The 26,143-nt window shown below is 36.6% G+C and overlaps 1 protein-coding gene and 1 pseudogene across 5 annotated transcripts; both read left to right on the top strand.

Moving 5' to 3' along the window:
• The first annotated feature begins 7,625 nt into the window (after nt 1-7,625).
• Nucleotides 7,626-14,095, top strand: LOC139187463 (PR5-like receptor kinase). 5 transcript variants are annotated; one of them, XM_070817409.1, is made up of 10 exons: nt 7,626-7,974; nt 8,176-8,292; nt 10,161-10,808; nt 10,936-11,001; nt 11,957-12,064; nt 12,186-12,367; nt 12,444-12,654; nt 12,734-12,834; nt 12,902-12,971; nt 13,207-14,095. In XM_070817409.1, exons 1-9 carry the CDS (start codon nt 7,914-7,916, stop codon nt 12,941-12,943), a joined length of 1,536 nt encoding a protein of 511 aa, XP_070673510.1. In that variant the 5' UTR covers nt 7,626-7,913; the 3' UTR covers nt 12,944-12,971; nt 13,207-14,095. The 5 variants fall into 5 exon arrangements, with proteins under 5 accessions (XP_070673510.1, XP_028953786.2, XP_028953780.2 ...); XM_029097953.2 differs by lacking the exon at nt 12,902-12,971 and having other exon boundaries at nt 7,627-7,974; XM_029097947.2 differs by having other exon boundaries at nt 7,639-7,974; nt 12,734-12,971.
• A 4,569-nt stretch (nt 14,096-18,664) lies between these two features.
• On the top strand, nt 18,665-24,162 carry LOC103426180 (uncharacterized; annotated as a pseudogene).
• Nucleotides 24,163-26,143: the final 1,981 nt, after the last annotated feature.

Genomic DNA, 26,143 nt, shown 5'->3' with positions numbered 1-26,143 from the left:
AATATGCTGTTCAAAGAAACACATACTCTAATAAGAGAAATAATACTTATGCAACTAAAGAAATGAATTGCAAATTATGACATAATTTATACCTGCTGCATGCAAATCGTGGTATAGTGTTTTATACCATCGGTCTTCAATTATCTTAATGACCCACCTTGCACCATGTTTTCTTTCCAATTCATCCTTCACTACACGCATTAACTCATATACTGCCCCCATAGTAGGATACACTTCTGTGTCAACGATCCGTAAAACTTTGTAAAGAGGTTCAAACAGTTGACACACATGTTCTGTTTGAGTCCAAAAAGCATGATCAAGCACTATACTTTCCACCATACGACCTGTATTTGAGCGGCTCAAATTGTGGTTGGCCCAATCGTCACTAGTGAATAGTTGCTTCAACCCTGCTTTCTTCTTGAGTAGGCTGTCTAATGCAATATAGTTGGTGGCGAATCGAGTGGTAGCTGGACGAATAATTTCTCCTTTGCAAAAGTCACGCATCTTTGCCAACAACCAACCGTGATTGTAAATATAATTTGTGATCGTTCTAGCTCTTTTGACCACAGTAGCAACATTCTCTCTCTTCCCCATTGCCTCAAACATGAGATCAATACAATGTGCTGCACATGATGTCCAAAACACATTATGATGCTTCATTAACTTTTTTCCAGCTTTGACAAATGCAGAACCGTTGTCGGTCACGACTTGGACAACATTATGCTCTCCCACCTCCATGATTACATCCCTCAATAATTTGTAAATATACTTGTAATTCTTTATATGGTCTGAAGCATCAACAGACTTTAAAAAAATTGTCTTTCCCTTGAAGTATACCATGAAGTTGATGATGGACAATCTGGTCGGGCCGGTCCATCCGTCACACATGATTGTGCAACCATTAGTTTCCCACTTTGACCTCAACTTGTTAACATACTCGCCAATGTCTTTATACTCCATATCCAAATATTTGTTTCTTATCTCATAGGGAGTGGGAGGTTGTACTCCAACACCGGCCTGTTGACATCCCACTACCATATTTTTGAAATGATGTGATGATGCCTTCGCAGCAGGGACATTTTCATAGATAAAGAACTTGCTAATTAGACGCCCCATTCCCTCCTTCACATTACCTCCCTTGAAATAACTCCAAACACTCTTTTGACGTGCGTTGGATGACTTATATAAACTTGGGGCTATTGGTGGTGTTGGTTGTGATTCTCTAAGACTGCCTCCCCGTCTCATTTGTGCACCACCACTTGTCCCGGAACCTTGTCCCCTATTAGGAATTTTATGAAGGTGTTCTCTTTCCCATGCTGACTGTTTGGAGGCACGTAATGCTTGTTTCAAACTGCGTCGTTCTTCAGGTCCCATGTCATCATCACATTCGTCCTCATCGTCATCATCATCACTGTCAACCGCTTGGCCAATGACTTCTCCTCGTAGCCCAGCTCGAATATTTTCCATTCCTTGTGTTATCTTTTCCTTCTGCTGTTTTTTATTTTTTAATAATGTGCTAATGAATGCCTTCACTTCTGGGGGGACATTATCGCATCGTTGGACATTTTTTGCTGGATCTAATCCACTAAGATGGTACTTAAGTCGTGTCACTCCACCACTCTTCATTACCCGACCACAATATTTGCAAATTGTGCCATGTTTGTTTCCGTCTATTGGGTCTCCATGTTCCCAAGCTGGATCACGTTTAGTAGCTCCATTAGACATCTTAAATGTACCTACATTTATTTTTCATGAAAATTAGACAAAAGAATTAAATAATAAAGTTATTTAAGAGAACCTAAATAATAAAGTTATTGTACAGAATAATTAAATATGAAGTAAAGAAAATGATTGTAAAAATTTACGTAATTAAAAAAATAATATGGAATAATAAAACCTAATATTAATGAATAATAATCCAATTTGATAAAAAAATAATCCTAATATAAATGATGAATAATATTCCTTTTTGATAATAATCCTAATATAAATAATCCTACTATAAATGATGATAATTATGTTTCATGAAAATAATCCTAATATAAAACATAGTGATGAATAATATTCCTTTTTGATAATAATCCAATTTAATAATAATCCACTTTAATAATAATCCAATTTAATGAATAATCCAATTTGATAATAAAAAAAACCTAATATTAATGAATAAAAAGCCAAACACCAAGTGAGACAATTTTGGAAGATATTTGAGAATACCCATCCGTTTTTTTTTTTTTTTTTTTTGCCTAAGTTTTGGACCTTTTGGTTCAACCCAACCCAACCCAGATGTGGTTATGTTTGAGATTTGGGCCTAAGGTCTAAGTTCAACAAACTCAAGTTTGGAGACTACATTGAGTGGGCTTTAATGAATAGTCCAATTTGATAATAAGCCAATTTAATGAATAATCCAATTTAATGAATAATAATCCAATTTTTTAATAATCTAATTTAATGAATAATAATCCAATTTGATAATAAAAAAACCTAATATTAATGAATAATAATCCTATTTGATAATAAAACCTAATATTAATAAAATATTAAATAACATTAAACATATTAAAATTATCCTAGGGAATAATTATACAACATTACTTAATTACTTACAAAAATTAACATGTAATTGTTAACATTACTTAACTACTTACAAAAATTAACATGCAAGTATTAATTACTTAAAAAAAATTAACATACGAGTCCACACAAATTTATTTGTTGTTGTATAAATTACAATAATATAAATATAAGTTTGTAAACTTACCTTAAATATGGAACCCTTTGTGTTCAAGCTTTGGAATGGATCTGGAATGGCTTTGAAAATGGTAAGGGAAATAAAATAATAAATAACATTAAACATATTAAAATTATCCTAGGGAATAATTATACGCAAGTATTAATTACTTAAAAAAAATTAACATGTAATTGTTAACATTACTTAATTACTTACAAAAACTAACATGCAAGTATTAATTACTTAAAAAACATTAACATGTAATTGTTAACATTACTTAATTACTTACAAAAACTAACATGCAAGTATTAATTACTTAAAAAAAATTAACATGTAATTGCTAACATTACTTAATTACTTACAAAAACTAACATGCAAGTATTAACATTGCTTAATTACTTAAAAAAATTAACATGCAATTGTTAACATTACTTAATTACTTACAAAAACTAACATGCAAGTATTAACATTACTTAATTACTTACAAAAACTAACATGCAAGTATTAATTACTTAAAAAAAATTAACATGTTATTGTTAACATTACTTAATTACTAACAAAAACTAACAAAAACTAACATGCAAGTATTAATTACTTAAAAAAAATTAACATGTTATTGTTAACATTACTTAATTACTAACAAAAACTAACATGCAAGTATTAATTACTTAAAAAAATTAACATGTAATTGTTAACATTACTTAATTACTTACAAAAACTAACATGCAAGTATTAACATTACTTAATTACTTAAAAAAAATTAACATGTAATTGTTAACATTACTTAATTACTTACAAAAACTAACATGCAAGTATTAACATTACTTAATTACTTAAAAAAATTAACATGCAATTGTTAACATTACTTAATTACTTACAAAAACTAACATGCAAGTATTAATTACTTAAAAAATTAACATACGAGTTCACACAAATTTTTTTGTTGTTGTATAAATTATAAGAATATAAATATAAGTTTGTAAACTTACTTTAAATATGGAACCCTTTGTGTTTAAGCTCTGGATCTGGAATGACTTTGAAAGGGGTAAGGGAAATAAAATAATCGAAAAGGCTCCTCTGATACTCCACCTCTTGAAATTTTTTCACAATGACAACTTTGAAAGAATATCACAATAGCTCTGATACTCCACCTTTTAAAACAATATCGGCACACGGTTTTGAATGAAACCACCGTCCATGGTTTGAAAAGAATACAAATTATAATTGTAAAAGCTGCATGAAATTGTCCAAATAATTGTAAAACTTGTCGGGAATATTGAGTGAGTTGTATCCTCCTGACAGGAGGAACCCACACACACACACACACAAATGACCACCATCCATGGTCTGAAAAGAATACAAATTATAATTGTAAAAGCTGCATGAAATTGTCCAAATAATTGTAAAACTTGTCGGGAATATTGAGTGAGTTGTATCCTCCTGACAGGAGGAACCCACACGCACACACACACACAAATGACACATCGCACGCACACAACGCACGCACGCATACACGACCTCAGTCTCTCTCTCTCTCGATCCTTCTCGATCTCTCTTCTCCCTTCTCTTCTCCCACACACACACTCACACAGAGAGCTCCACAGGTTACATCCGATCCAACACACACATACACACAGAGATCTCCGATCTCTCTTCTCCCAAACACACACACGCACACAGAGATCTCTCGATCTCTCTTCTCCATTCTCCGATCTCTCTTCTCCCTTCTCCGATTTCTCTTCTCCCAAACACCCACATACAAAGAGAGATCTCCGATCTCTCTTCTCCCAAACACACACACACATACAGAGATCTCTCGATCTCTCTTCTCCCTTCGCCGTTGATCGTGGCTCTGGCGAAGTCAGAGTTGTCTCAGTCGTCTGTGGCGGTGCGCCGCTGAGCAAGGATCGCGTTCAGTCATCTGGTTCGTCTTCGTCTTCGTCAGGTGAGATTCCATTCAAACCCTAAACCCTAAACCGACTTCACCTATGTTGAATAGTTGATGCATGCGTGAAATATGAAGTTTATATGTGAAATTGATGTTAAAATTCGTGTTTTTGCAAGGTTTTTGGGACGAAACCCGGCCCGGGAATAGGCACACCGTCTCCGGCGTTCTTCTCCGAAGTCGCCTCGGAGTCCGATTGCACCAAACCATGGAAATTTCGCCGATATTTCCAAAATATCGCGATATTATCGATAATATCGCGATATTTGGCCGAAAACCACTCGGATACCACTTAGAATATCCATACCCCGAAAAACCGATAATATCGGCGATATTTCGCCGATATTATCGGCATTTTCTTCCATGATCATAGTTCACCTCTAGTTTGGGCTATGTCCATATTGTGTCGAGTTGTTTTTACTATATCAATGAAGGTTACAATTGACATGGAGGTTATATGGACTAGGGTTTGCTCTCTTTCTCCCTTTAAAGTGAGGTATAAGGGATCCCCTTGTCCCCCATCCATATTTTTCATAGGCTAGGTACCCCGCCCACCCCCCGTCCGTATTTTTCATTGAGTTTTTGGTTATATTTTTAATACAACGATATATTTATATACGCTAAGAAAAGTAAATTACTATCGAATTCGCCGTTAAAATGATTCTTATCTAAAACTTACTTTTCATTAAAAAGATTATAACCTAAGACTTATTGAACTTGCCAATAAGTTAGTTAACGCCCCCATCGAGTGGCCCCGCCCCCTGTCCATCTTTTCCATTGAGTTTTTGGTTATATGTTTTATAACGATATTTATGGAGCAAAAAATAATCAAGAAAATTATGGAGGTGACACGTGTACTTTTGGGTAAAAATGACAAAATTACCTTCGAGGCATACCAGGATTCTCATGCGTATGCAACGGACAATAACGACTCAATCAAGGAAGAGTCAAAGGTGATCAAAATGATATATATTTAAAACCCTCTCATCACGCCTCATCAAATCCTCACTCAAAAGGTAACTCTCAAATTTCCTAATTAATTTGGGATTAATTGCCAAGTTAACTGCAATATATTATTTCATATAATATCTTGCAATTACACTCACAATGTGACCATATGTGGTAGGCCCCTATTCTCCAAATAGGGCCGATCACTCCCCTATAAATAGTCATGTTTTCCCACTAAAATGCTAGTGGATTCTCTCCCAAAAAATTCCTAAACACTCTCTCTCAAATTCTAACTTTGGCATCGGAGATTCTTCGGCCAAAGCCTCCCATTCATCGTGGGCGCGTGAGGCTTTTGGCCTTAATATTATGTGTTATTATTTTGCAGGTGCATTTTCGTCAAAAGAGAAGAAGGCGGAAATTTGCATCCACAATATTTATATACGCTAAGAAAAGTAAATTACTATCGAACTTGTTGTTAAAAGGATTCTAATCTAAAACTTTTCATTAAAAAGATTATAACCTAAGACTTATCAAACTCGCCAATAAGTTAGCATCGAACTCGCCATTAAAAAGTTTTTGGATTCTTTTGGCATGTTTTATTTTTGGTCAGAATTCTCCGAAATAGTGTGAAAATAGAAAGATTCCGGATGAAAAACAAACATTTTTGTGATTTGTGAGGTTTAATGACAAATATACATAAAGACAGTCTTGCCATGAAATGCAAAATAAAACAGATTTTGTAAATTTGGATCTACGGATGTGAATCGAAGGGGATTATAAGCTTCCACGTCTTTGCATGCCAAACCATACGACCGCATAAAACATAATCAACATATTCTTCTTATTTTATTGCTTAGTATATATGTTGAAATATTCCACATGGATTGTATCTCTAAAATAAAAAAAAGTTTAAATATCATATCTCCATTGAAACTAATACTGACGCCTATTTGTGACAACCCACACCTAATAGATTATGCATGTAGTAATTCTACAATAATGCATGTTACAAAAGCAATACCATGAAGGTTTGAGAGGGACGAGTTAGCGGCTTACTAGTAACTACACACATGTATAGTCTCTCGATCTTCATTTTATCATGTACACAAAACGATGGGGGGGGGGGGAGTGAGGGTTTTATCATTAAAAAACAAACAAACTTTGTGTAATTAAAAGTAAAACTACATAATATAAGTATATCTTCAATTGAATCACAAATCCATTAACACCAAACAGGTATGACCAGATCTAATTTATCATTTTAATTCTTGATTGCAAGGATGTTCAAGTAATTCTACGGACATGTGGAATTTGTTCCCTACAAATTGAAATTTGATACACTTTTTATATATGAGAGACAATTACCCTTTTAATGAAGTGAAAAATATCAAAAAGTCAAATTAATTTGTAGAATTTATGAGAAATACTTGATAAGTCATCTCTAAAACCTTCAATCTTAAAATTTTTAATACTAAACAAATTTAACCAAAAATTAGATAAAAATGTAATAGGGTATGAATAATATGTACTAACTTTGGAGACCGTTTGGAAAAAAGAAAAGAAAAAAAAAGAAAAAAAAACTTTGCAGACCAAGTCACACAGAGACTAAGTTACTATTAAAAATGGATGGGAGAGGAAAATCGAAGCTGACAATTCAAGCCTTCTAGTGCTTGTTCCATCTCCTTTAGAGCTTGTTCGTTTTACTTGTCAGCGTTGAACTTAGACCCGCAATGTATAAAATTCACAAATATTTCTTTGACAAATAAATAGCTTTAGAAATTAAATCATAAATCTAAAATTCATAAAATAACATTACAAACTACAATTGCTTATCCACGACGCGGTTTCATATTTTGAAAATGTATTAATAAAGGAAAATTGAAATTTTAAAGATCTAGAATTTGGGCTGGAATTGATAGAAATTATGATTATAGACTTGGGTTTATATATGTCTAGACTAGAAGGATAAGTGATTTTTTATTTTTTAAAGTGGTCAGGTCTTATTGTCAAGAGAACATATAAATTGATCTAGTTTTGTTGCATATCAGCTGCAAAGAACATAATGCCTTGCCGTGCCCAATGTTCATTGAAGCATTTCATCGAGCAGTTGGAGGGCATATCTCAAGGACAATTCTAAGCTTCAAAGGGCAGCACTTGGATCTCTCACGGAGGTGTGCGAAAGTTGGGAGGGTCAGTTGACCCATCCCGCCCCTTAGTGGATCGGTCAGTGAGATTCATAAGTTCAAGCTAATTAGCAACAAGCAGGCAATTAAGATATATTCAACGACGATGATGAAGAGACAAGTAGCTTCCCTCCTCGGCCTCACCATGGCCATCCTCTTCTTCTCAGGTATTATTATACAAAACTTCTTATTAATTTCTTTTCTATTTTGTTTCGTATTAGTCTATAATATGCATGCCTGCCGGATGCAAATACTAGAGAGGGGTTGACTCCAACAGTGTATGGGATGAGAGAATTTGAGAGTGTAGAATTGATCCAGATCAGAATGTCCTGATCATTTTCGAACCATGTCACATACTGAGGATTCAGAGGTAGAGGTGCGATTTCCAGACGAATCAAGAAGAAATTTGGGCGGAGCAGTCATCGTGCCGTCAATAATTCCGGTGAGACTATCGGTGGAAGATCGAAGCAAACAGCGCACTTCAGGTGAGATAGTTCGTTGTGGTGAGCTTAATTGGAACCATAGATCCAATATTCTGGATCGTAATCAAAGAAATTGCCAAAAGAATTGAGGAATTAGGGCAAGAATTCATAGGAGCAGGTTGAATTTGAGAAGCAGAAGAAAGGAGGATCGAAAGGTCGTTAGACACGGGGGAGAGATACCATAATAGAAAAATTATGCTTTCATTTCATAAGGAATAGGGAAAATTAGAATCCCCTACAACTTTTTTATATCTTTTAGACTAAACATTTGTACCTTTTCAAAATTTGATTAAAGTGCTTTGACCAATAGACACCTCACAATTTTCTGTTAAATTAAATTACATATCATTATTGTATTTTCTTAAAATAAAATGTTAATTATTAATTTCTAAATTTATCCTCTTATGTTTTTTATGCGTTTTTCCCCTTATTTAGTGGAGTATTAGTTATTAACTCTATTATCCCTTTTTCCAATTATAATTTTTTGATCAAAATAATTTTTTTGTTCTACAAACATTAATATTATCTATTTTTGTCAAATGGTTGGCGATCCAACAAAGCACTGTGTAATTTTTCCCCTTTTTTTTGTCAAACTATTTTTCTTTGTTTTTTATTTTTATTTTTTTTATTTTTACTTATAGTTGTTGACAAACTATTATTAGGTACAACATATTATGTGTATACTGCCGTTAGGTACGTTTGAATTTGTAAAAAACATTGATTGGTACGTTTATTTGCAGTTTTGGTACGTTTGATTTGGTACATATTGTTGATATTGGTACATTACTTTTGATTTTGGTACGTTTGATTTCATACACTTTATTTATTGGTACGTTTATATTGTTGTTAGTCCTATTTTCTCTTAATGTATTGATATAAAAAATTATATTGGTACATTTGATTTCGTGAGATTTAAAAATATTTTCAACCCTTTTGGGAATAAAATATTAAATCGTAGAAATCATTGCTAAATTGTAGGAAGTATTGTGAAAATAAATTGTATTTAACTAGGGTTTTTTTGTTTACAATTATCTCCAAAGGGGGAGAAGGTAATCAAAATGCTTGATTATAGGAAGTTTGGTTCAATACGCTGTGCACTTTTTTGGCGTGAGATTAAGAAATATGGAGTAGTGGCAGGTCATGTAATTTTGGTATAAAAAATGATTAATTCTAATATATGTGGCAACAAAATGATGAGAAGAAGAGTTTAATCAAATCTCTAAAAGGCATAGATGTTTAGTCTATAAAATTCAAAAATAAGGCACCTATATCAAAACATCTCCAAGGAATAAGATTACATGTTGGTGTATATATACCAGTGACTAACTCACTTGTATTAACAACTAATTACATCTTGTCTAACTAATCACAAACTAATTACAAAACTGTTACAACTGCCTTATAACAAACTCAGCGGTCTTCAGTAGACTTGTTTACAATTTACCCTTATTACGCTTTACATTGTAACAACGTCAAAAGTGACGGTAGGGAGTCTAAAAGAGAATAACGATCGATGATGAAAAATACGGATATATAGAAGTAAGCCGGCCAATGCGGTGATGAGAGCATGAGATTGGATGAATCATCATCAAAGTATATTTATAATAAAACTACTGATTAGTTATGAAAAAAGTTCTTAATATGATTTCAAATTGTTTATTTATTTATGGGTAATGCTAGGGAGATAAAATTTGTAAACAAAATTTTGGAAACTAAAGGACATGGAAGTTAATAATTGGTTTATTACTTTAATTTTAATAAATGTGTTCATTCGTATTAGTGACATATTATTTAGTTTACAATTTTTGTCAACAATTGTATTTAGATTTCAATATTCTTAGCATCTAGTTTTATGTTGAATATAAATGCAGGTGCACATGCAGCAAAAATCACTTTCACAAACCACTGCTCCTACACTGTCTGGCCAGGAACCCTAACCACTAACCAAAAACCTCAATTATCACTCACCGGGTTCGAACTAGCATCCAAAGCTAGCCGGTCAATAGACACTCCATCCTCATGGTCTGGTCGCTTCTGGGCCCGAACCAGATGCTCCACAGACGCCGTTGGAAATTTCACTTGTGAAACTGCAGACTGTGGCTCTGGCCAGGTCGCATGCAACGGTGCAGGCGGAGCTCCACCAGCAACTTTAGTAGAAATCACAATCGCAGGAATCGAGGGTCTAGATTTTTACGATGTTAGCCTTGTTGACGGCTTCAACTTGCCCATGTCCGTCGCCCCACAAGGCGGCACCGGCAAGTGCCAGGCCTCGACTTGCGATGCGAATGTTAACGCGGCATGCCCGGCTGAGTTACAAGTGAAATCGGCTGATGGGAGTGTCATCAGTTGCAAAAGCGCTTGCTTGGAGTTCACCGATCCGAAGTTGTGTCAACCCACAGAGTACTCTAAGATGTTTAAGCAGCAATGCCCTCAAGCTTATAGCTACGCTTTGGATGATGCAAACAGCACATTCACCTGCAATGGCGGACCTGACTACGCCATTACATTCTGCTCATATGGTATGTCTACTCTCAGCCACAATATAAAGAATGCGACAATTATGGAGCATGTGGACCTTGTGGAGTTTGCAAAGCTTCTGGATCACCAATCTGCAAGTGCTTGAAAGGGTTTTGTTGAATTTTTCAGGTCGATGGGCCGAGGGCCCCATTCCACCAGCACCGTCCCCACTTCACCAACTGCCCAATCCGTCAGGTATGGAGTTTTATCCAAAAAGTCTCGGTATTAGTTAGAGTGGGCTAATTCTATTTAAATTGTTGCTTTTCTTTCCCTTTAGCCAATGTGGGATTCAACATGCCCCCACACATGAGACCCCATTTTGTGGATCACACGTGGAGGATCCACACATCGACAACCACGTGAAGCCAAGTTGGGACTCACCCATCGCACGGGGCCAATGGGAACCCACCCAATCATGTGGTGGTACCAAGCCCGTCCCCTGGCTCTGATACCATGTTGAATTTTTCAGGTCGACGGGCCGAGGGACCCCACTCCACCAACACCGATACTGTCCTCACTTTACCACCTACCCAATCCGTCAGGTGTGAAGTTTTATCACAGAAAACCTCGGTATTAGGTGGAGTGGGATAATTCTATTTAAATTGCTTTTCTTCTTTCCCTCTAGCCGATGTGGGATTCAACAGGTTTGTACCCAAGTCAGACGGGAATGGAGCAGAGGAAACGGGACGGGAAGGTGTGTGAGGGAAACCAAATTGTTTTGTGAGAGAGACAAATAAGTCAGTCACATTGAGAGGAAAAGAAGATGATGATGATGGGTTTCTGAAGCTGGTAGGGTTCAGAGTACCAGATTCTCATGAGTTTGTGTCTTTGGATTCTGACAACACATCCGCGACTGCAAGACAGTGCGCCTAAATAATTGTTCTTACCAAGAGTATGCACTTGTTTATAAAACACGGTGTTTGGTCTGGTCCAAACACCTTATTCATATGCAGGAGTTTCCCTCTGACGGAGTAGATGTTTATATTTGCCTAGCACGCGCAGAACTAGCAAATGAACTAATGATACTAGTGCTTGATGCCTTTTTTTTTTGTTCAAAAGTGCTTGAAGCCTTGAACAACTCTAATTATCAAGCAGTAACTTTTCTGTTTCGATATATCTCATGCTTGTTTTTGTATTGTAAATTTTTCAGGTAAAGGAAAGCCAATAAAGTTAATTGTGAGCCTTACAGTTGTTTGTTTTATCGGTGTATTGGGTGCCATAGTGTTTGGTTTGTGCAGGATGAGAGCTAAGCAAAAAGGTAATTAAGTGAAAGAGATCGAGGTGTTGGATTAATATAATGCATTAGCATATTATCTCTCAAAACTCTGTAAGTTGTTTTGCTTTGATTCAGTGTTTGATGTGTATATTTGCAAAATCAGGACACATCAAATTAACAAGGGAACACATCAAAATAACAAGGGACACCCTTCAAGAATATATAGGTGGAAAACATGATCTGTCTGAGTTACTGATCTATGATTTTGATAGCATATTAGTTGCTACGGACAATTTCAGCATAGAAAACAAACTCGGGCAAGGAGGCTTTGGTCCAGTTTATTGGGTAATTATTATTATTTTTATGATAGGTACAGAGAAACAGACATGAGTGCAATGATTTATTTGTCGACTTTGTGTAGGGTAAGCTAGCAGAAGGGAAGGAAATAGCAGTAAAAAGACTATCCAGTACCTCAGGGCAAGGTGTAGTGGAGTTCAAGAATGAAATGTTATTGATCTCCAATCTCCAACACAAAAATCTGGTCAGAATCATGGGTTGCTGCGTTAAAGAGGATGAGAAGTTACTGATTTATGAGTTCATGCCAAACAAAAGCTTGGATACTTTTCTTTTCGGTTAGTTTCAATTGCACTTTACTGCAATTTCTTATCTTTAGATTCTAAGCAGTGTATTGATCGATTATGTGATGCTCAGATTCGACGAGAAGAGCAGTGCTTGATTGGGGTACACGTTTTAATATTATTCAAGGTGTTGCCAGAGGGCTTGTTTATCTCCATCATGATTCCTATTTGAAGGTAATACATAGAGATCTAAAAGTAAGCAACATTCTCTTGGATGAGAAAATGAACCCAAAAATTTCAGATTTTGGATTGGCACGTGTGGTTGAAGGGACACAGAATTTAGAAAATACTCAGAGAGTTGTGGGAACGCTGTAAGATTCATGCCCTTCCTATATATTCTTGAACATGTCATACGCAACGAAAGTTCTAATGGTTAGCATTGCATCATGATTCATGAACTCTTAACCGACTCCTGTTTTGGATAAAAACTGCTAATTAGTTGCATCGTTCACATTAGATATAGTTTTGGTAATGTTGTTCTTAAAAGGCAGAAACCAAGCACTTATTTCAGCGACATATATACTAATGAGTTTCATGTTCGTACAGTGGATATATATCTCCAGAGTATGCCATGGGTGGAATATTTTTTCAAAAATCTGATGTCTACAGCTTTGGGGTCTTGGTATTGGAGATTATTAGCAGCAAGAAGAATACGGCCTTCTATATCTATGATCGACAGCTAGGCTTACTAGCCTATGCATGGCAGTTATGGAAGGAAGGCAGGGAATTGGAGTTGGTAGATGAAATGTTGGCGGCTGATTCATATTCGGCTCCAGAAGTAATGAAATGTGTGCATATAGGGCTGCTTTGTGTACAGGACAATTCGACGGATAGGCCGAGCATGCCGGATGTAATTTTTATGCTAAATGGTTCCACAAATGTTATTGGTGGTCCACAACCTAAACAGCCTCTATTCACTATCCAAAACTCAGTCTCTCATCCTCAACCACAGCCTTCGAATAATGAAGCTACAATGACAATGATTAATGAAGGACGCTAAATGTATGCTCCTGACAGTGGTGGAGGTTGGGATTTTCTGATCTATGTGAATTTGGGTTGTGTTTGCTAGGATTTGTAGTCACTTCGTATTATTTGTAGTTTGCTTTCTTTGGATGGTGCTTAGCTAAGCTTGGCCAATCCTGCTTGCTTATGCGGCAAGATGCTGAAACTGTAGTTATATTTTTTATTTGGAGGGAATTAGAGAGGATTAGTTATGAAGGAAATTCGTCTTTGTAATCCTACATTATGGAGAGATTGATACTCATAAGTTTTCTTTATGAGTAATTGATCTTTTACATGTTAGGTGGATATAAATTTTTACCTAAATTTAGCGGCGATCCATTTGGATCTAATTTTAGATATCAAAAGAGGCTTTAATATAGCGACTGTTGAACTATAAACTATGGTGGTTAGTGCAACAGCATGGTTGCCTAAACTATGGTTGTTAGGCCCTTAGGCCCTTTTTCAACTACAACCTAAATGATAAATTCCGGTGAGTTAATTTGGTTGGTATGATGTATTTCTGAAGGTAGACAAGGAACAAGAAAACAGAGAAAGTTTAGAGGAATGTGAAAGGTTTTTCAGTCCATGCAGCAAGCACATATATTTTCATTAAATATCAACACATTGGATTTTTTCTCTTACAAGCTAATCTAGAGCAATATAAGCCCTTGATTCACAAACAAAGATCTAAAGCATACACTTGTCTTATGAGACTAGACATACACTTTCCTATTGGTTTCTTCTTTCTCAACTACTTGATCAAAACTAAATTCTATTTAATTCCAACACTCCCCTTTAAATGAATTCTGGTTTTGATCCCAAGCATTCCTCTGAGATAGACAAATCATTCCCTTGGTAGAGCTTTGGTAAAGATGTCTGCCATTTGATCCTGTGATTTGCAGTAGATCAGTTCAATGGTATTCTCCTGCAAGGCTTCCCTTATGAAGTGAAACTTCCTTTTGATATGCTTGGTTTTCTGGTGAAAAATAGGATTTTTGGTCATAGCTATTGCTGATGTGTTGTCACACATAAGTGGTGTAGCATCCACTTGCATTTCACCAAAATCCTTTAACACAAACCTCAACCATATAGCTTGAGAGGTAGCCATTGCAGCACTCACATACTCTGCCTCAGCCGTAGACAATGCAACACTTTGTTGCTTGACAGAGGCCCAGGAAAATATCCTAGAACCAAATGTAAATGCATATCCTGAGGTACTTCTCATGTCATCTTCATTGCTACCCCAATCGCTGTCACAGAAGCCTACCAGAATTGCTTTTTCTCCCTTTTCATACTTGATTCCATAGTCCAAGGTCCCTGAGATATACCTTAGTACTCTCTTAGCAGTTTCCATGTGAATTCTTGTGGGATTATGCATGAACCTTGATAAGAGACTAGCTGCATACATAATGTTAGGTCTTGTAGCAGTCAAGTAAAGTAGACTTCCAACCATTCTTCTGTATAAGCATTCATCAGCAGATTCAGAACCATCCACTTTACAAAGTTTCTCATTTGTGATCAATGGTGTTGCCACAGATTTACATCCTTTCAGATTGAATCTTTCAAGCAATGATTGTGCATACTTCTGTTGATGTATGAAGATCTCAGTAACTTCTTGTATTACTCCAATTCCCAAGAAGTGATGCAACAAGCCAAGATCCGACATCTCATATTGTCTCATCATGTCCCTTCTGAATTCTTCAATCATTTCTTCACAATTACCAGTAAAGACCACATCATCAACATATATAGACACAATAAGCATCTCAGAGTTCTCACCAGTTTTTGTATATAATGTAGCTTCACTAGGACTTTTGTTAAATCCACCCTTGCTGAAATAGGAGTCTATCTCACTGTACCAAGCCCTGAGGGCTTGTTTGAGTCCATACAGTGCTTTGTTTAACTTATAAACCTTCTCTTCTTTATTTGGTACTTCAAATCCTTGTGGTTGATCCACATACACTTCTTCCTCCAGAATGCCATTTAGAAAGGCTGATTTAACATCTAACTGGTGAAGTTTCCATCCCTTTTGGGCAGCAAGAGCAATCAAGGTTCTAATGGTATTTAACCTTGCCACTGGGGCAAAGGTTTCATTGAAATCTACCCCAGGTTGTTGTGAGTAGCCTTTGGCAACTAATCTTGCTTTGTTCTTCTGTATTGATCCATCCAAATTCAGTTTGGTCTTGTAGATCCATTTCACACCTATCACAGGTTTATCACTCGGTCTATTTACCAATTTCCAAGTAGAGTTTTTCTCAATCATGGAAATTTCTTCACTCATTGCTTTCTGCTAAGATTGATCCTTCTCAGCTTCTTCAAAACTCTCTGGTTCAACAACACAATAGTTACACACTGCATAAATCTCATTTAAACTCCTCATTCTCAATGGAGTTGTTTCAAAGGAGGAATCCTGTAATTCTTGTCCTTCTGCATTTGAAGTAGAGAACTGAGATCCTTGTGTTGGAGTTGAAAAGTCATTTTGACTTCCATCATGTATAACAGGTTCATTCTCATTTTGCACTTCAGCTTGTGCTTCTTCCATTGCTAGTGGAAATGAGATAGTGTCAATGTTATTGGTTTCCCAATTCCATGCTTCATTCTCCTTGAACACCACATCCCTTCAGATAATCACTTTATGTGACTCAATATTGTAAAGCCTATAGCCCTTTTCACAACTTCTATAACCTACAAGAACACACTTGACACTATTGATTTCAAGCTTGTGTCTTAATTGAGATGGTATCTGTGCATAGCAGATTGATCACCTTCAAGTGCTTCACACTTGGTTTTCTGCCACTAAATGCCTCAAAAGGTGTTTTCTTCTCAAGTGCTTTAGTTGGACACCTGTTTAGGAGATACACAGATGTATTGACAGCCTTACCCCAAAAAGAAAGTGGCATTTTCTTATCATGTAGCATTGACTTGGTCATTTCAACCACAGTCATGTTCTTCCTCTCAACTACACCATTCTGCTGTGGTGTGTAGGCCACTGTCAATTGCTTCTGTAATCCTGCTCCTTCACAGAATTCTTGGAACTCAAGTGACATGAATTCACCACCTCTGTCGCTTCTTAGTCTTTTGATCTTGAGACCACTCTGAAGTTCAACCATCACTTTGAATTTCTTGAAGATTGAAAAGACTTCACTCTTGTTTCTCATAAGATATACCCAAACCATCCTGGTGCAGTCATCAATGAATAACAGAAAGTATCTGTTCCCACTGAGTGTAGGTGTCTTCATTGGACCACACACATCTGTGTGAATGAGTTCTAGAGGTTGGCTTGCTCTCCATGCATTTCTAGTTTCAAAAGAGTCCCTGTGATGCTTCCCCAATATGCAACCTTCACACGGTTCTTTAGTCTCTTGTAACTCAGGAAGACCAGTCACCATTTGTAGTTTCTCCAATCTCTTTAAACTGTGAAAGTTGAGATGTCCAAACCTCTTGTGCCATAACCAAGAGTTTTCTGCAACACTTGCTTTTAGAGCAATTGAGTCATTGTAATCTAGCATAAGTGGAAAACTTTTGTTTTCTGTCATGCCAACTTGTGTTACCAAGTTTTGGAGGCTTCTGTCATCAAAGATCTCCATTATATTGTCTCCAAAAAGTAAGAAGTAACCATGAGCAATCATCTGTCCCACACTAAGGAGATTCTCATCAAGACCTGGTACAAGTATTACATCCTTGATGAATCTTCTTCCACCCTTTGTCTCTAGAACAAGAGTTCCTTTTCCAGTAGCTTCCACTAGTTGTCCATTCCCCATTTTAACTCTGCAATTGAAGCTTCTGTCAATGTTGATTAACAAGGATTCATATGCAGTCATATGATTACTGCATCCACTGTCAATGTACCAGATTCCTCTCTTATTTTCAGTTCTTGCAACACTACAAGCATAAAAGACATTTACTTCATCTTCTTCTGCTCTATGTGCATAGTTGACAGCTTGGTTCCTTCTTGGATTACAATCTTTTGCTAGATGGCCAAATCTGTCAGACTTGGTGCATTTGGGTTTTCCCTTGAACCAGCAAACACCATAGTGTAATTTGTCATAGATTTTACACTTGGTTTTGGTAGAATCATTGCTAGTTTCTGATTTTGATTGTGGAGTATGGTTGTTGTCCCATTTCTTCCCTTTTCCTTTCCAGAATTTCTTTTGATTTGAGTTGTTCCCCTGAGCCTTGTAACTGCTATCTCTCTCAATCACACTTAGACTAGTAAAAGCCTTTTCAGCTAAGTTTTCAGAGTGCATATTTAACCTCTGCTCATAGCCTTTCAATGTACCAATCACCTCCTGAACCTCAATGGAGTCAAGGTCCTTAGTTTCTTCTATAATAGATGTGATGGAATCATAGGATTTAGGCAAGCTAATAAGTATCTTTTGTACTAATCTTTGGTTTGTCAGTTCTTCACCAAGAGTTTTCATTTGATTCACAATGTCAGTCAATCTTGTTAAATAAGCATATAGAGCTTCACCATCATTCATCCTAGTGTACTCAAAATCTCTTCTTAAACATTGTAGTTTGACAGACCTAACCTTTTTATCACCACGAAATTCTTGTTGAAGAACATCCCATGCAATCTTGGAGGTTTCAAAGTTTGAGATTCGAGGAAACATCTCATCAGACACTGCCCCTTGAATGATACCAAGAGCCTTTGCATCTCTGGTTTCATTAACTTTCATTGCTATCTTCCTCACAGACTGTTGATCTTCATCGCTAGAATCATCTTTAGTTTCTGCGGTTTCAAAACCCTTGTCCACCAAACTCCAGAGATCATGTGATTTGAATATGGTCTTCATCTTGATGGACCAAAAATCGTAGTTGATCCCATTAAAAAAGGAGCCCTCAGATCTCCTCCACTGCTCGAAGTAGCCATGTGAGACTTTGTAAGAACATATGAGATTTTCACGATCTGGGTATGTTTTTCCCCTTTCCTTTTCAGAGATACGAAGCACACACAAAAACGCCCAGTCCTGAAATTGATCAGAACCTAAGCTCTGAGGCCATGATAAATTCCGGTGAGTTAATTTGGTTGGTATGATGTATTTCTGAAGGTAGACAAGGAACAAGAAAACAGAGAAAGTTTAGAGGAATGTGAAAGGTTTTTCAGTCCATGCAGCAAGCACAGATATTTTCATTAAATATCAACACATTGGATTTTTTCTCTTACAAGCTAATCTAGAGCAATATAAGCCCTTGATTCACAAACAAAGATCTAAAGCATACACTTGTCTTATGAGACTAGACATACACTTTCCTATTGGTTTCTTCCTTCTCAACCACTTGATCAAAACTAAATTCTATTTAATTCCAACACTAAATAGCTTCGTACGTGATCAGTTTGGTGGAAGTTGGAACACCAGAGAAAGGAGCTCAATGATTGTAGAGCTCAAGTCACTGCATTGTATATCGTTCTGGAAGGAATATGGGAGCTGCTGATGCTGATCAAATCCAATCTCTGTCCTTGGAAAGATAAGGAAGAAATTATATCATTGCAGATGGAACTAGAAAGTTTAAAATCCAAAACCACAAAAGCTCATGATTTTTCAGAGACAACCAATTTTGAACAAAATGATGAACCATCATTAGGCAGCAGCCTACACCTAACGTCAGAGAATCTTAGTCCTGAAAATGTTTCCGAGAAAAGGGCAAGTTTCTTTTACATTTCTTTTATTGCATCAATGCCTTTATAGGAGGACCGGATTAGACATGTTTTTTTTCTTCCATGGTTGGCACATCCTTTTTCTTTTCGTTTTGGATGGGATACCCATCTAAATTTTGAATAATAGAACATAGAATGATTTTTTAGAAGCTTTGGAACTGCCTTTCCCTTCTATTCCTTTTCTAAAGTTATGCTTATATTTTACCGGGCCTAGAGACCATTCAGATCCTTGCTGATGCTTTGCCGAAGATTGTTCCATATGCTTTGATCAACCATCGGGAGGTTTGCTTCTTGTACTTTTTCATATGTACATAAATATTATATATGTGTGTATAAATATATTATTGATATTATCATTGTATGATGGATCTTTAAATTGATCCTTTAATAGAAGACATATTTTTATTTTTTTTATTGGTTATGCATTCACAGGAGCTTCTTCCCCTAATCATGTGTGTGATTGAACGCCATCCAGATAGCAGCACTTGGGATTCCTTAACCCACACATTGTTTAATCTAATCAAACGCCCAGATGAGCAGCAGAGAAGAATTATAATGGTTGTAGGCTAATATTCAAACTACCACATTATTTGTAATATAGCTGCATTGTTTTGGACTTGTTCCTGAATCTTTTGACTGCATTTCAGGCATGTGTTAACCTTGCTAAAAATGTAGGAGAGATGAGAACAGAAACAGAAATGCTTCCCCAGTGTTGGGAACAAGTAAGTTTGAGCCCCGCCTTGAGAGAAGAGGATCGTGTCTAACCTTTTCATATTTCTGATAAGTTTTTCTTATGTTTCTCCGGTTTGTGGGTTGCAGATAAATCATATGTATGAGGAACGCAGGCTGCTAGTTGCTCAATCATGTGGAGAGTTTGCAGAGTTTGTCTGGCCTGAGATTCGTGATTCTCTTATATTGTCCATTGTTCAACAATTCATAGAAGATTCTGCAACTGTTGTCCGGGAGGCTGCTGCACATAATCTTGCATTGCTGCTTCCACTCTTCCCGACCATGGACAAATATTTCAAGGTCAGCCTCACTAATATGCTTCAGAGGCTCTCATTGAGAGGAATTCTGACTTGACAGAAATGGCTACAATGTAAGCTCTAGAACAGGTTGATGCCACATGGTCTAGGGCATGGAGAATTTTCTCCTCATAATATGATGACTGACAAGAAATAAATGGATAAAGTAGTCAAGGATCTGTTTCTCCAATATTTTACTGTATTTTTATTTATAGGTCGAGGAGTTGATGTTCCAATTGGTCTGTGATCCCTCTGGAGTGGTGGTGGAAACGACGCTTAAACAATTAGTCCCTGCAGTAAACAAGTGGGGAAACAAATTAGACCATATCTTAAGAGTTTACTCTCTCATATATCAAGCTCGGTTCAGGTTAGTTTCTGTTTGATTATATTTTCCACTTATGACGAAGGTCTTTCTAATGATACTTTCTTTAATTTGCATCCTTGTGACATTGCAGCGCTGTCCTCCTCTTTCGGGCGTTGAAGGTTCTATGGAGTCACATCTTCGTGTTTTAGGTGAACGAGAACGCTGGAATGTTGATGTTTTACTACGAATGCTAGAGGAAATTCTTCCGTATGTGCACCAGAAAGCAATTGAGAAGTGCCCAGTTTCTTCTGATCCCAAAACAACTGGAACAATATTTTCTAAATCTTTCCTTGAATTGTATGCAGGGTAAGCTCTTTTCTCCTTTTTCCTTTTTATTTTATTTTACTTTGTTATATATTCTTTTTTCAGGCCTGTCTACTATTTTCTGACAGAACATAGCCGTTTGACTTTTGTCTTTAGGTAGTGATATTGTTAAATTGATTTACTATAACTGCTTATGAGAATTTTGTTAACTCGGTAGTGGACATGTTCAATTGCCTGCATTTGAGTGGCTACATGCCGACTGCTTTCCTGCTTTAATACAGCTCGCATGCTTGTTACCTCCAAAAGAGGACAATTTGCGAAACCAAATCACCAAGGTATCTTTCTCTGTCTTTGGTGTCTTTTTTATATTACATCATCAACAATACTTTATTAATTGTTTCTGATCTAAATGTTGGTAATGCAGTTTCTATTGGCTGTATCAGAACTCTACGGGGATTCTTATTTGACACACATAATGCTGCCTGTATTCTTGTTAGCTGTAGGGGAAGAAGCTGAATTGACATTTTTCCCATCTGCAACGCATTCCGGAATCAAAGGTAATAACTTTAAAGTTACTTGAAATCCTTTCACACCAGTGTTGTGTGTGCTCTTAATTGTGGATTTTATCTACATAACAAGTTTGAGGCCAAGAACGGCTGTGGCTAAGAGATTGGCTACTATGTGTGTCCTACCTCTTCTCTTGGCTTGTGTTTTGGGTGGTCCAAGCAAGCATGAACAATTAGCGGAGTACCTGAGAAAGTTATTAGTTGAAGGTGTTCCAAATCAATCTATGAAGTACAATGCTGAGATTGTTGATGCTGTTCGGTTCCTTTGGTTAGAAAAGCAATAAATACCTTTTACGACTAACTTTTTGTAACTTAATTTTGACTGAAGGGCTTTCCATATGCAGCACATTTGAAGATCATCACGGTATGATATTTAATTTACTCTGGGAAATGGTTGTCAGCTCTAACATAGATATGAAAATAAATGCTGCCAATCTGTTGAAAGTCATTGTAAGTCTATCCATTCTTGGAGTCCTAATTTCTTTATGTGTCTGGTTAAGAAATAATTAATTGGTTTCCTTCGTTTATAGGTTCCATATATCGATGCGAAAGTTGCATCTACTCATATATTACCTGCCCTAGTGGGTTCTGACCAAAACTTGAGTGTGAAGTATGCAAGCATAGATGCCTTTGGAGCAGTGGCCCAAAATTTTAGAAATGACATGGTATGAGTTCTCTTCCTTCTGCAATTAAGATATTAGCTTACTTAATCGAACAGTTTTCATACATCTGGCTGACCAAAATAAAACCTCCCAGATTGTTGATAAGATACGTGTTCAAATGGATGCTTTTCTTGAAGATGGATCTCATGAAGCTGCCATTGCTGTGGTTCGTGCATTGGTGGTTGCTGTACCACATACAACGGATAGACTTAAAGATTATATCCTCTACATGCTTACTCAAAATTACTAGTAGCACATTTTCAGCAATGTGTTCATAAGCACACACACCTTATTTAGTTGGTTGGGAAATTTTCTATTGGATTCATTATTGAATAATCATTGGGTTACTTTGTTTCTTTGACATCATGTACATCTTTTGTCCAAGATTTTTCAACTGACGGCCACTCCACCTTCAAGTGACTTGATGCGCCGGCGTGAGAGAGTCAATGCATTTTGTGAAGCAATCCGTGCTCTGGATGCAACAGGTTTTCTTTTTCTTATGACCCAGATGTTCTATATATTGTTAGTTTATTAATTTCTCTTCCCTTTCTGCACCATTACACACCTTGAGCTACATTATCTTTCACTTCCTTCATATATATAGAACATGACACTTGTACACTTCTTGGGAACATGTAAAAGAAATTTGGTCTGATTACCTAGATTATTTTCAGACTTAAATACGTTATGCGTTTTATCAAAGAGAATCGTATGCATTTTTTATCCCTAATTTTACTCTAAACGAGATTATGTTTCTTTAGCATGCAAACAAACATCAAATATTAAACGACTATAATGTCAAAATAATACACAGATCACCAGTTCTTCTAAGTTTTTGAGCAGCCATGCTTGAAACCATATGTTTATGTAAAAGCAAGATATCCCTAGATTATATCAGTTTTCACTTTAATGACCTTGTGTACATAGTTGGAACTTTACAATCATGTGTCGAAACTAGTTTTTGGTGGCGCCCTAACAAATCGCGCCATGCCAAACTGTAGCTTCATAGGATTCTTAACTGATTGGTAATATGTGTGCGGACTTTTGATGACCTACTATGATGTTAAAACAATGACCTACAGTTATAGTTTATATTCGTAACCCTATGTTCCAGAATTTTCAGCTTTTGTAATATGTTGCTGATATTGATTTCAAATATACGTAATTAATCCAGATATTTCAGCAAATAGTGTTCGGGACTTTCTTATGCCTGCAATACAGAACTTATTTAGAGACTCTGATGCGCTTGACCCTGCACACAAAGAAGCCCTTGAAATTATAATGAAGGAGAGATCTGGTGGAACTTTTGATACCATCAGTAAGGTGATGGGGGCTGGGCTTACATCCTCCGTGAGTAGTTTCTTTGGTGAAGGTGGTCTACTGGGAAAGAAAGAAAGTCCCGAGCCACCACCAGAGCCCGTTGAGTCCCCAAAGGCCACACCTTCACCACCTGCAGAAGACACTAGATTAAGGCGAATAATGCGGGGGAATTTCACTGACATGCTCAGAGGCAAAGCAAAGGGACCAGAGGAAACTCAGAACCAATAAAATTTGATTTGTCTCTGTAAGGGGTGGCAAGAGTTTTACTTTGCGTCTCGTTATCTCAGGTGAGGATCATCCAGTTAATACAAACAATTTATTCATTTTTTGGTGCACTCGTTGAGAAAAGGGTTTTCAAGAAAGGAAGAGCAATACTTTGCTGCATTTTTTGTGACGGTTTCATTACATGATCGGATGGACGGCGGATTTGGTTCGAGTCCCGTCCAAAATCCAATTTGTTGTTTCTTCCTTTTCTCTCTTTCTTCTTAGAGGCAGTTAAAATTGTACAAGTTCCAATTTGTTGTTTCTTCCTTTTCTCTCTTTCTTCTTACGGGCGGTTAAAATTGTACAAGTTATGAACAATATATAGGTAATTTGATGGCACTGTGTTTAAATTATAGAACCAAAACATTTTCCTACATTTTTTAGTTTAAACTTATTCTAGGGTGTGACTTTAATTTTACGTACCATTCAATACTAGGGGTGTTTAGCTGTTAAATTTGATTTACACAGCTGTTTCAGTTATTCATTCCTGTATTATTGACTACTACATTCTGTTATTAGGAATGGTTGTAATAATGTAAGGGTGCGTTTGTTGCACCGGACTGTCTCGAACTGGACTAGCTGTAGGGACTAAGCTGGACTGGTTTAGACTAGAATAAACTGGGTTTTGCAGAGATTCAAACAAACTTGGTTTTGCAATTCGAATCTGGGTTTGCAATTCAAATATGGAATTTGCAATTCGTGTCTGGGTTTTGTGATTCAAATATGGGTTTTGTGATTCAAGCGGATTTGCGAAGATGTGCAGATGTGTGCAAAGAGAGGACGCTATGGTTGTAGAGAAGATGAAGTGGTCGCAAAGAAGATGAAGCTTGGGTTGCAGAGAGAACGCCAGCAGAGCAACGGGAGTAGGACGAAGCAGGCCTTAGCTAGTCCTGTGGTTTTCGGGGACTCTCGCTAAGAACTGCTAGCGATGCCGTTAGTCTGGGCGAGTCCCAGCTAATCTCATTAATATTAGTCCCTCATCACAACAAATGTTGGACTACACTAAAAGCTAATCCAATCTAGTCCAATGAAACTTAGTGAAGCCAAACAAACGGGCCCTAATAGTATACTCTCTTTGATTGTTGTTGAGTTGAAAATTTTGGTATCCCTTCAGCCACAGTATATTGTAGGCTTGGTAATTTCTTACGAACCCGTTAATCATATACAAAATGACAAAAAAATAACAAGTTTCGAGTCAATCTGTTAATGAGTCGGATCATTATCGGGTATCCTATAATAACTTGTTAACGAGTTGGGTCGTTAACAAGCTTAAGCTTGTATAAAACAACATCTTTGCTTTTGAGGCCTCTGTTTGCTTCTCTGTCCCCAATTTCTCTTGTAAAATCGATGCCATATCAAGCTTAAGCATGCTTAGTTCCTGTCTCACAAGTTCGAATTCTCTCATCACTTCTGTATATTTTTTATTGTCCACATCCCCAATTGCCAATACCTGATCTTCCCGCCTACCTACGTGCCTTCGCGATTTCTTTAGTACTTGAATCTCTCGCGTACGTGATTTCGCCTTGGAGATTGATTCCTCAATTACAGAAGACAAATCTTTAGCTCTCTTCATTGTATCAGTCATCTCGGATTGCGCTTGTGCTCTTTAAGGCGTCTGTGTCCGTTCTGCTTTCTTTGAATCGACCTATTTCCCTGCGTGCCATATGGAGTTCTCTCCCTATTGCAGAAGACTTGACATGAAATTTGTAGACAGACACAGAGAAAAAGGGAGATCAGAAGCATTGCAGATGGTTTTTTGCTTGCATAGTGAATAAAACTAAAATTATGAAATGGGATTTTTCCATAGTTTCAAGAGTTGGTTAAGAAAAAGCAGCTCTTTGCACTTGAGGTCCCAACTTCCATTATCTCCCTCACTTAACATCGCTTGTATAAAAAAATTAAAAATTTTCGGGGTCTATCTGGGATTTCTTGAGGGAAGGACTAGCTTCAAGAATCCTATCTTCTTCATACAGGTTGTTGGCTTTTCTAAATCTTCTTCTGTTATCAAACTCTAGTCACATTCACCTGTTTACCACTCTATTCATCATGCACCACAATTTCTGTCAAATTCTTCAAAAATCCATACAACTTTATTCTTCAAATTTGAATAAAATTTCTAAGCAAAAACTAGAATCTAATTAAACACACTTCATCAATTGCAAGAATTTTAACTATTTATAAGCATATGCAATGTCATTTCTTTCTCCAACATGGGATTCAGACTCTTAACAAAATGCAAATAATATAACTAACATCTTCAGATATATATATATATATTTCTTCCATTCTTAGAGATAGATGTTAGAATCTAGAGAGAGATCCAGTAAGAAAGATAGAGAGAGAAGAGAGAAATGAAA

Source organism: Malus domestica, chromosome 17 (assembly GCF_042453785.1).
Source record: "Malus domestica chromosome 17, GDT2T_hap1".
Lineage (NCBI taxonomy): Eukaryota > Viridiplantae > Streptophyta > Magnoliopsida > Rosales > Rosaceae > Malus > Malus domestica.
This window is presented reverse-complemented; position numbering and strand designations above follow the sequence as displayed.

What these genes read in the sequence shown, in the direction of transcription:
- LOC139187463 (XM_029097947.2), top strand. Translation starts at nt 7,914, where the DNA reads ATGATGAAGAGACAAGTAGCTTCCCTCCTCGGCCTCACCATGGCCATC. An exon ending in CCAACTGCCCAATCCGTCAG is followed by an intron (nt 11,002 to 11,956) that starts GTATGGAGTTTT and finishes TAAATTTTTCAG; the next exon opens with GTAAAGGAAAGCCAATAAAG. An exon ending in CTTGGATACTTTTCTTTTCG is followed by an intron (nt 12,655 to 12,733) that starts GTTAGTTTCAAT and finishes TGTGATGCTCAG; the next exon opens with ATTCGACGAGAAGAGCAGTG.